Source organism: Juglans regia, chromosome 6, assembly GCF_001411555.2.
Source record: "Juglans regia cultivar Chandler chromosome 6, Walnut 2.0, whole genome shotgun sequence".
Classification (NCBI taxonomy): Eukaryota; Viridiplantae; Streptophyta; class Magnoliopsida; order Fagales; family Juglandaceae; genus Juglans; species Juglans regia.
The window spans coordinates 5,555,331-5,566,943 of record NC_049906.1 but is presented as its reverse complement, the minus strand read 5'-3'; the positions used below and the strand labels follow the sequence as shown (position 1 = coordinate 5,566,943).

Below are 11,613 nucleotides of genomic sequence, written 5' to 3'. Positions count from 1 at the left end.
TCTTGAATTTGAGTTTACGGACGTGGATGTTGTTGTACCTTGTAAAATGATAGGAATGCAATTTTGTTTTTAAAAATTATATTTAGAAAAATACTCTTACATCTATAAAAAAAAAAAAAAATTATATAAAATAATATTATAAATTGATATAGTTTCTTCTGATCTGTTAGATCTATTTTATAATCTGACGAACTACATCATACTACATTAATTTATGAGATTACTTTTATATAATTTATTTATGATTAAAATATTTCTCTATTTAAATTGATAAGAAAGAAATACATAATTTAAAATATTCAAAAATATGAATTTTGATTTTGATATTTGTATATGAGTACTGTTGATAAAGTCTTAGAATGTATAATCACCACACACTCTATTTGAAAAGTAGTTACATAAACTCTAAATTAAACTATCTAAAATTTTAAATAAATCATATATTCTGTGATAAAATCATTTATGATATCGGCTATAATTTTAATTTTTTTATTAATTTGTGAATACAATATACTTTTTAAGTGTTGTAGTTTCATAATAATCAAGTAATTAATATTAATCACGATCTCATGGAAAATGTATAAAATTCATAATTATATTTATTTAGCAAAAAAAAAAAGTCATAAATAAAAAAACAAAATAAGCTTTAATATGTATTAAATAGAGAAATACTTGCTTTACTAAGAGATTTTATAAAAGTTCACAAGTTAATATGGCCTAACATAGTATGTTGGATTGTAACATAGATTTGAAATGATATATTAAAAGGTTTTATTTACAAACCTACGTAGAGGATACACTTTCCACACAATTAATTTGACATAATTTAATTTGTAAGATAAATTTAAAAATAAAATTACTTATAAATGAAATAATATCATTTAAATAGTATAGATGATATGCCCACTACACTATCTTGTAAATAGAAAAACAAGTCATATTAAATTACGTTAATTTTAAATTAAAATTTTTCTTTAATTTTATAAAATTTCTTTCGTGAACTAGAGTAGTTTAGATTCAGATATGAGTTAAGATGGTTTGTGAATAATAGAATAAAAGTTGAATTATTTATTATATTTTGTGTGAAAATTTAGGAAAGTTATATTGAAATTTTAAAAAGTTGAATTGTTTATTATATTTTATGTGAAAATTTTAAAAAAATTATAATGATGAGATGAGATAAATCGAGGTGGATTGAGATGGATTACGAATACAAATGAAACCGTCTACCTAATAGTTAAGAGTTATACTACATGTAAGCTTCACACTTTGCATACCACTTAAAAAATATGTGATTTTATTTTTTTATTTTCATATTTCATATTTCATGAAACATAAGGATAAAAGAATAAATTCACATATTTTTAAATGATGTACAGAAATGTAAAGCTTATGTATATAATTTTTCAATAATTAATTAGAGTGGCTCTATAGCCACAGCTCCTAACGAGAATGTTAATTATAGTAGTTTTTTTTACTTTTTTGACATGTATTTTTTTAATATTTTTAATATCTTTTAAAAAATTAAAATATTATTAAAAAATATATTCTTAATCGTTAAAAAAAATAAAAAATAAAAAAGTCCAGGGAGCAGCGATAGCTACGGAAGAAAAGGTTTTTCCAATTAAATACGTATGACTTGTTCATGTAGCCAACCTAAGGGGTAGAGCCCAACTTCCACGAAAAGACCTAAGCGTCACGCGTTCGTTTACCGACTCCATCACAGAAAGATCTCGCTCGTCCCGAAACACGGTTTGCAGGGAGAGTTGGTGGAGGCTCTCGACGATTCTTCACTCTCCGCTTTTGACTTTTTCAATTCGCATTTATTCTTCCTGCTTCAACCAGCCCTAGAAAAGTCGAGCACTCTTCTTCTTTTTCTTCTTCTTCTCATAACGAGTTCCTTGATTTTCTTTCCTCGAGGATTCGAAGCGTTTCGGGTTTCTAGGGGTTTTTCTTGTTCTTTTTTAAGGAGAGTACCTTTTTGCAATTACGACGCCATGTCCGCGACGTCATGCTCCGGTGTTCTTCCCCGTACGAAGCTCTTCGGCTCGAATATCTGCAAATCGAATCATAGAGTTCCAACGTAAGCTTTATACGATCGATTCTTATTTAAGTTCTGTTTGTTTCGAAAATTGTGTTATAGACATTCACGCCCACCTGAAATCGGACGGTTCGGGATCGATCACAAAACTTGATCTTTTTGTTTTGATTATAGTATGACATGGAAATGGCTGTTGATTTGATGCTAATATTTGGACATCATTGAGGAACACCTTCCACTGGTTCTAATGGAATCCATAAGAAACTTCTTTCGTCTCATTTTGTTACGTTACCTTGGTTTGTTAGATGGATGGTTGACGGGTTAATCTGTGCACTGTTGAAACGTTGGAGGAAATTATCCCTTAGAGATTAGCATTGTTAGAATGAGAAAGAAAGTCGTTAGTATTAGCATTTGCTAGAGTGGAAAAAGAATAGAAAGAAGTGCAATCAGCTAAATACCACTATCATCGTAACAATACCACCATTTTTGGGACATGCTTTCTTCTCAAACATCAATGGGCTCTTGGTGTTATGATTTTTCAGGTGAAGAAATATAAGACCAAACTTTTTTGAAAACTGAAATGATGCAAGAGCAAACTCTTTAGTTTGATTTTTGTAATATTGAAGTTGAGCTGAACATTTTTTATGAAAAATGAAGCTGCTCGTTTTTCAGTAGTGCGGCAATCTGAACTTTTCAGCTGTTCATTTCCTTAAAGCTAAGATCTTTATAAAGGTTATTTGTTGGCAGGTCGTGCTCTTATACCAGATCTCTCAAGTCTGTCTCGTGCCATTTATCCGAGGGATTACGTGATCATAATAAATCTTCCTCTAAAGAAATTGTCGTTTCATGTTCTAGCTCAAGTGATAAGGGAAGTAGCCTGGTTGGCAGATCACATCACTGTGGCCCAATTGATAAGAGAAATACAGTGGGGCAAACATTTTGCTCTGCAGGTGTGAGCACGTACAGTGGAGCTCAGGTAGATTCTGATTCACATGCCATTGAAGAGAAGATTGGGGTGCTACTTCTGAATCTAGGAGGACCAGAGACTCTTGATGATGTTCAACCATTCTTGTTCAATCTATTTGCTGATCCAGTATGTTAATTGCTTATGCTTGCCTAATTGTGCCAGCTTCAAAGGTTGTGGTATTTTGGGCCCTAACAATAGTTTTCTTGCTTCAAATTAGGATATCATTCGTCTCCCAAGGTTATTTCAATTTCTCCGGCAACCATTGGCTAAGCTAATATCTGTGTTTCGGGCTCCCAAAAGCAAGGAAGGCTATGCTGCTATAGGAGGTGGCTCTCCCTTGCGTAAAATAACTGATGAGCAGGTAGAATGCATGTCTTGTTCAAATGCATGTGTTATTCTTGTTGAACGTTGATAATACTTTTAGGTTTGCATACATCTAATTTGAGTAGGTTTATTTATGGTTTGTTATACTTGTTGCAGGCACATGCACTTAAGAGGGCATTGGAAGCCAAGAACATGCCTGTAAATGTCTATGTTGGAATGCGGTATTGGTACCCATTCACCGAGGAAGCAATTCAGCAAGTGAGTTTTATGTCTATAGTTCAAACCTTTTACTTTTGGGTGATGTTAAGACACTGGGAAGTTCATGCAGTCTACTATCTTAGTGATATTGAGAGAAAGATAAGCTTAATAAGTAAAAATGATAACTAAAATAATGAAGATATCTTTAACATTGTTAAAGTTTGTCAATTGTGCATCCCATCTATCCTCCAATTGGTTGGGTCAAAAGGTTGAACTTTATCTTATCGTCTTTGGCAGATTAAAAAGGACAAAATAACCAGGCTTGTTGTGCTGCCTCTGTATCCCCAGTTCTCCATATCCACAACTGGGTCAAGCATTGGTGTACTCCAGAGAATATTCAGGTGATAATCTTGTCTGTTTGTGACCTGCATCTATAAGCGGGTAATTAGATTTTTATCCCCCTTTATAAATCTGTTTGAAGTCTGACTGTGAGTCCTATATCAGAGAAGATGCATATCTATCAGAGTTGCCTGTTTCTATCATAAATTCTTGGTATCAACGAGAAGGTTACATTAAGTCAATGGCTGACTTGATCGAGAAGGAGTTTAAGAGTTTTTTGAAGCCTGAGGAGGTGGGTTTAGTTCTCACAACCAACTGATTTGACATTACTATTTTAATGTGTCTGGAAACTTTTTTGTCCTTGTCAAATGGTGAATTCTACCATTGCGGGACCTGTTACTTATTGCTTTGTGGTATTTTTTAGGTTATGATACTCTTCAGTGCTCATGGAGTACCAGTCAGCTATGTTGAGGATGCTGGAGATCCATACAAGGATCAAATGGAGGAGTGCATCTACTTAATCATGCAGGAGTTGAAAGCCAGAGGAATTAACAATGAACATACTCTTTGTTATCAGGTTGGTCATCTTATGTTTTAGCTTTGAGGTTCTTTACTTGGTTCTTGACACAATCTTGTGTTACTTACCTCCAAGCTAGCTACAAGATCCTTTTTTGCTTGTTACTAGATCGAGGCTATCCTATCTTTAATTTCTTATATCCTTGCCTTTTCCTTTTCTCTAATTCTTTTCCTCCCCCCTCTTGTGGTTTCAAACAGAGCCGAGTTGGCCCTATTCAATGGCTGAAGCCCTACACCGATGAAGTTCTAGTTGAGCTTGGCCAGAAAGGTGTGAAGAGTCTCCTAGCTGTTCCAGTGAGGTATATCCTTCATGTTGAAGTAGAATCATATTGCTTGTGTGGAGTTTAGTCTGTGATGATACTTGAAAATGTTATTTTTTCACAATATCTAATGTCTTCTATTTACTAGTTCTTTATTGAATAAAAAGTGCATTTAGTTTTATAATAGATGTTATTTGGATTCTGGAAGATAATTACCATTTAGCCTGTTTGGGAATTGATTTTGACCAGGAATTCTAGATTGTCTTTGAATATTTACCCTTGTTGGTGCATTTCTTTCATTCCTACCTCTGATAAATATGTTAATCTTCAGGCTACAGAAAAATTTAACTTCTTTTAATGTCTGTTGATATTCCAGCTTTGTGAGTGAACACATAGAGACTCTTGAAGAGATTGATATGGAGTACAAGCACTTGGCGCTTGAATCTGGGATTGAGAATTGGGGCCGCGTCCCTGCCCTTGGATGCACCTCTACTTTCATCATGGATCTTGCAGATGCTGTAATAGAAGCTCTACCATCAGCAACAGCCATCTCAACCTCAAGGAGCGCCTCCAAAGCAGTTGATCATGACCCAATGCAATATATTATCAAAATGTTCTTTGGTTCCATCTTGGCAGTTTTCTTGTTGCTGTCTCCAAAAATGGTACAGGCATTTAGGAATCATCTCTTTTGAAGTAAGATCAAAAGCCTCATTACCTTTATATTTTGAAGATGCTGCACTTAAAAGAGAGTAAGGTTGAAACAAGGTAACAGAATTTGTATGGATTATGGAGACATTCTCTCTCTCTCTTTTTTGCTTTTTGAACAAATCTATACGAAGAAGACACAATTTTTTGAACTGAAAATTTTGTAAGGAAGCAATAGTTATGATCAGTGATTCTTATTCGTGGAAAGGATGGATTTATCCCAGTGCTGTGTCATTGTTATCATTTGATTGTAGAGCACAGCATCAAGGCATCAATATTATTGCTGGCTGTTTTTAACCCCTCCACTTCAACTTATAACTTATTACTGCATATTTTGGTGGATGATATAGCAGGGCATTGCAATCTGCCACTTGCTTCGGTCCCACAAAATGCCATTGGTTGGAACAGTTCATTCAGCCATAGATGACTTTCAATGAGGCACTTCACTTCAAACCTCACCATGTTCTTGATGTTAAAATTAACTCATGTTTGGGTAATAATACGAGAATTATGTGAATGGTAGTAAAATGATTTGAGTTAAGATGATTTATTTGGTTTTAGAAAATGAGAGTAAAAGTTGAATAAAAATATTATAAAATTAAAAAATTGTTTTGAGTATAATTTTTGTTTTGGATTTTGAAAAAAATTGTATTATTTTTTTTTGTTTTATTTGGAAGTTTGAAAAAATTATAATGATTTGATGAAAAAGTCAAATTTGAAGTTGAAAAATATTTTATATTTAAATTTATTTTTGAAAAGAAAATAAAGAGAAGCTTTGAGATGAAAAATCTCATCTCATCTAAGTTTCCAAACAATCGCTAGGACAGGCTCTGGTGCGTAATTATAGATATAAGACTTTTCTTTGAAGCAAAAAGATTTTTCACTTGCTGGATATCTGAAAGTTTGTAAAAAATAAAAAAACAATGTGCTTGTTCCGCCAAGTTTTGGACAAAAAAAAAGGATATAGCCGAGCTCATTATTTCCATAAATTGGAGCATGTCCAGTTTTATGATTATGTCAACTCTTAGAAACCGTTGACATCTCTTGATATGAACAAGGAAAACTAGTAACACTGAATCCAAAAAGATCAACTCTATTCTAAAATCTCTACACTATACACTATTGACATAATTTGATTTGAAAGATAGATTTCATAATTTGATTTGAAAGATAAATTTTAAAATTTGAATATTACAAATCAAATTATGCCACGTGGATGGTGTGTGGTGTAAAGTCTTAGAATAACATTTTCCAAAAAAATCTTAGATCTTATATACCAACTAGAACAAACCATGATTCCTCAGTCAAAATTTACCTGATAGGAAAAAAATGTGCATTTGATTGAAGAAAAGTGTCTACACACAACCTGACACTTCCCCAATGCCCTACTGAATCAATCCACAAAATAAATTCTCTTTAAAAGATCATATAGCAGAAGGGTAGAAGAACATTATCCATGATGTAGCTTATAATAGGGCTCATTGGAAGGAAAAACAGAAAGGATAGACGAAAACATGATATTGGAAGAGATTATTGATGCTAATGACTTTGTTCGTCTACACAATTGCCATAAATCCCAGAGTATAATATTTTAACATGTATGTTATTGTCCCTTGATGGCAATTCAAACATAAAATTAAACGATGAGTAGCTCAATCAAATCAACTTCAAAAGCAGTCTTCCTGATGCAGCATTTAAACATAGTAGCCCGTGAATGTAAATCCTCGACCTACAATCTCACCAGCACAGTACCAGGCAAAGCATTCTAGCCCAAACAAGGCAGCAATGCCAGCATCCTCAACCTTGAGTTCCTGCCTGTTCTTCCATAGATGCTTGATATAATCAAGCTCCTTCCAGAATGCTTCCTGGCGCCCACGAGTACTGTATCACAAACAAGTTAATTAAATCTATTTTACTCAATAAACCAATTTTATTTTTATATAACTGGAACCACCTTAGAAATGTATGGCATGCACCGTCCACAGTATCTCAACATGGAAGCAAATTTTATCTGAACACAACTCATATGAAGCAATATCATACAAAATTTGCAAATACAAAAACACAGACTTTAACAACAGTGTATAACAAATACTAATAAAATGTAGTCCTGCTTCAACAGGGAAGAAGTACCAAAATTCCAAAGTACTTAACAATATATCAGAAGCAGCAAAATTTAGGATTGTGAAAGTGAATACATCTGGTAATTGTTATAAAAGTTATGGTTTTATAGGTGATGCAACCAACCATTTTAGAGGATAAGAGAAGTCTTGTCACTATATGTTAGTAGCAATAAACCATCATCGAAGAGAGTCAGAGTGATCAAGATGACTACACATCACATTCAGACATCACATTCAGACTATCAGTTAATGATAGTCATCTATGCATTCCATACTAAGGAGAGAAGAATAATGATTTCTATCTAAGATAATTCAAAATATATTTGCAAACACATATTTTGTTTTTCTTTTTTCTTATTTACAAAGAAAAAAACACAATAACAGCCACATCAGTGGAAAGAACAATGCAACAGAATAACGGCATTCACATATACAGTTTCATGCTCTATGTCCACCTGTCAAAGATGACTGCTGATTTAAAGAATAGGTCTCATTAACCATTACTTTCTTCTTTACTGTTATTCTCCTCAATGCAGTAATACATCATATCACGCTTAAAAGAACCACATAAGTTTTGGTCTGGCCCTGCAAGGGACATTTGTAGCACCCCATATTTACTTTCTGACCAGATAATTTCTCATCCATCAACAAGAAAAGGAATAGTCACTTGGTGTTTTCTCACCTTAGCCGACCTGATATCCCACTGGGGGAGGGGGAAAGGGTGGGAACTTATGTTTTAGGGTCTCAAAAGGGCATGAAAATGCACAAGAAGTATCATATTTTGTTTAAAGCCCTTGTTCGTGGCAATTGATGAAGCTTGAAAGTCACAGTGGCTAAGTGGCTAAGTTCTACTCACTAGAAAATATTCAAGCCAGCCTTCGGCAGATGCACTTTGTCAAGGAACCTATTTATCTTATCAAGTATCAACGGATATAATGGGGTCCAACTGTGCTCCATGCTTTTAAACCTAACATGACCCAGTGATAGTTTCACTCCACACTAAGTGAAACAAGCTTTACTCATAAATCAACCAAATGGAAAACGAAAAAGGAAAATTGGGTGGATATTATCGCCACTCTTAACTTGTGGACTCAATTACTCCTAGGGAAATTTCTTATATATCAACAAAGACAAATATATGCACAATGCGCAATGAAGATCAGACAATGACTATCTAAAATTAAATATGCCCACTGAGATACCATGGAAGTATATAAAAAATATTTTTTACCAATGGACCAAGCCGTCATTACAGCTTGATTGGGATTGGAAGGACACGCACATACGACATATTAAGAATATGCTTTGATCAGACTATAAGAGAAATTGTTGGTTTTAACAAGGTAAGCAAATTCCATATACATAAGAACCAACAAGAATCTGCACATTTGGATTGATTAAATTCTAGAGCAAGGGAATCAAGTTCAGGCAGGAAACCAGTCAATCTTGCATAAATATTCCAAACCAGTCGCAGATATTATAAAACATTATAAATGGATGAGCTACATATTACACACATAACATTATCAATTTTCACAAGAAAGTCCATGTTGAAAGTATCAAAGTATGATATCCCAAGCCACACCATTACTAAATAACAAATGGAACCAATTCAGTGATAAAATGGACCTTAGAATTCATGCTTCAAGAACCAAATTGACACATAAAATCGTGAGGGAAAGCTAGAATATGAATTACATATCGTGGCTGACCTGGCAAGGCGAGTATAGAACAATTGTTTTGACAAAAGATTGCATTTCTCGACGGTGGGTGGCTCTTGAATGTACTGCTTGTTTTGCTCCAATAACTGCCTGTAGTAGGCACCTCCATGCTTGGCCACAAACTGTGAAGCCTGAGCAGCCTTGGATTGCAATTGAACCAGCTTGGACGCCATCAAATCTCCAAGCTAAAAACTACTATGCAAAACAATACATTTAGGCATCTGTCAGACTATATCTCCCGACATAATGGCCAAGAATTTATTCTCTCATCAATCAAGAATGTATTCACAATTCACGTATTTCTTCAGTGCGTCAGCTTTTTGGAAGCTAATACTGAAAGGAAATTCCCCAAGTCTTTACCATAAGTTCAGGGGACCATAATGGTGATAATGTGCAAAGCCTTGCTACTTTAAAAATGGTAAGAAGCCTTACAAAATAATATTATACCAAGAAATAAGCAAATCAGCTCTGGCTCAGATGGCATGTCCTCCCTTGGCCCAAAATTCACTGGTTGATTTTGTAACAAATATAACAATTTCCAAAAAATGATTATTTTCTATGGAGACATACAGAAGTTTATTTGGTTTTGCAAACAATTACAATAAAAACAGCCTGAACCGCAAAGGTGGACCTAGCTGATTCATCAAACAGAATAAATTGCATTACGAATGAGTCATCCAATTCTACATTTTTTATATGGCCGTTCAAATAAAAAGTGCTTCTACACTCTGTAATCACGATATCACTACGTGTTCTTTTCTTGATATCCCTATAACAATTACGGGATGAAAAATAAAAGGAAAAAAATAGCAGTCACTACAAGCCGTTCCGATAATTAAATCGAACTAAGAAATATCACACAGCAGGAAATGGACAGGAATCCAGAAATTCATACCAATAACCCGTTAGGTGTTTGGGTATAACAATATATTATTGTGAATGAAATCGAAATCCATTTTGCGACATCATGGACCCCAATGCAACCCTATATATGAATCGGCGTTGTGTGTGTGTGTGTGTGTGTGTTTCAAGCTTCAAGAATCCTAGATTTCTGAAAAACGGCAGCAAAAAACAGAGAAAAATCAACTAACGAAGCGAGAAAGAACGTTTTAATCAAAAGTTCTCAGATCGTATATATAAGCTTATGTACCTTACAACTTTCTTGGTCTTCACACAGAGAGAGAGAGAGAGAGAGAGAGAGAGATGGAGAGAAGGGTTTTATGCTTCACTTGCTGAGAGCAGAAGCTTGGGTTGGGTTGGTTCTCTCCGGTGAAGTTCATCCATTGCTTCCCTGGTTACCACTAAAATTCTGCCACGTCTATCTTAGGCCTAATTTATTTTTATAATTTCTCTCAATTCAACTCATCTAATTATTATAATTTTATTAAATTTTTACAAAAAAATAAAATAAATAATTCAATTTTTTTAATTTTAAAACAAAAATAATATTAAAAAATATATTTTAATAATATTTTATTTAATTTTTAATTTTAATTTTAACTCATTTTATCGTATCAATGAAAATAATATAGGCCTAAGTCTTCTTTATAACTTAATTGATCAAGCATACAACTTATTGATATGATTATTATGGCAATTCAATAATATTTATTTATTTTTACCTAATTTAGAAATTAGAAAAGTAAAATTCATCAACTTTATACAGTAACAGATCATATCAATTAATTCCCAATAAAATAAATCTATTTAACTAGATCAAACAACTTTGGGTAATGGATACTATTTATTTAATAAAAAATAAACTTGCTGAATGGCCAGCCTATTTGATAAGAGTATTCTCATTGGCTTGGCCAAATGAGGAGATTAGATAAAATTTAGATAATTTGTACTAAAAAGACTCTACATTGGATTGGTCATATCCAAAATAATTTAAATTTCTGCTACAGTGATTAGCCAAATATAGAAAATCACAATTGGTTCACCAAATATTAAAATAATAATTTCTCACTCCAATTAAGTTTAATCTCAATTTTTTTTATTAACATTAAATGACATTTGAAAATATGATTTTTTTAATATTAATTTAATTAGAATATAATTATTATTAATATTAAATTGGTAGAATTATAAAATGTGATACAAATAAATTAAATAAATAAATTATTAATTTAATAATATTTTATTATTATATAGAGAGTAGATGGCTAATCTAATGTGGAGATTGAATTTAAATGGAATATGCAAATGTAAAAAAGTGTGATATTAGCTAAATTTTGAAGATGAATTTAGCCAATCCAATGAGAATGCTCTAAGGAAAAGTCTCAATTTTGACGGCTGCTGATTTTATTAAAGTAAATTTATAAATTAACTTAATTTTATATAATATGTTAAATAAAAA

At 32.8% G+C, this 11,613-nt stretch overlaps 2 protein-coding genes across 4 annotated transcripts; one reads left to right on the top strand and one right to left on the bottom strand.

Annotated features, from left to right (window-relative positions):
• Nucleotides 1-1,667: 1,667 nt before the first annotated feature.
• LOC108984827 (ferrochelatase-2, chloroplastic-like) lies at nt 1,668-5,633 on the top strand. 2 transcript variants are annotated; one of them, XM_035691118.1, is made up of 9 exons: nt 1,668-2,083; nt 2,789-3,134; nt 3,226-3,369; nt 3,489-3,590; nt 3,828-3,931; nt 4,035-4,161; nt 4,294-4,446; nt 4,644-4,744; nt 5,082-5,633. In XM_035691118.1, exons 1-9 carry the CDS (start codon nt 1,998-2,000, stop codon nt 5,395-5,397), a joined length of 1,479 nt encoding a protein of 492 aa, XP_035547011.1. In that variant the 5' UTR covers nt 1,668-1,997; the 3' UTR covers nt 5,398-5,633. The 2 variants fall into 2 exon arrangements, with proteins under 2 accessions (XP_035547011.1, XP_018812439.1); XM_018956894.2 differs by having other exon boundaries at nt 2,774-3,134.
• Nucleotides 5,634-6,839: 1,206 nt separating this feature from the next.
• LOC108984828 lies at nt 6,840-10,527 on the bottom strand. 2 transcript variants are annotated; one of them, XM_018956896.2, is made up of 3 exons: nt 10,405-10,527; nt 9,246-9,449; nt 6,840-7,291 (listed from the first exon to the last, which is right to left on the bottom strand). In XM_018956896.2, the coding sequence occupies exons 2-3, from the start codon at nt 9,425-9,427 to the stop codon at nt 7,105-7,107; spliced, it is 369 nt and encodes a 122-aa protein (XP_018812441.1). In that variant the 5' UTR covers nt 9,428-9,449; nt 10,405-10,527; the 3' UTR covers nt 6,840-7,104. The 2 variants fall into 2 exon arrangements, with proteins under 2 accessions (XP_018812441.1, XP_018812440.1); XM_018956895.2 differs by having other exon boundaries at nt 9,246-9,446; nt 10,405-10,511.
• Between the last annotated feature and the right edge of the window lie 1,086 nt (nt 10,528-11,613).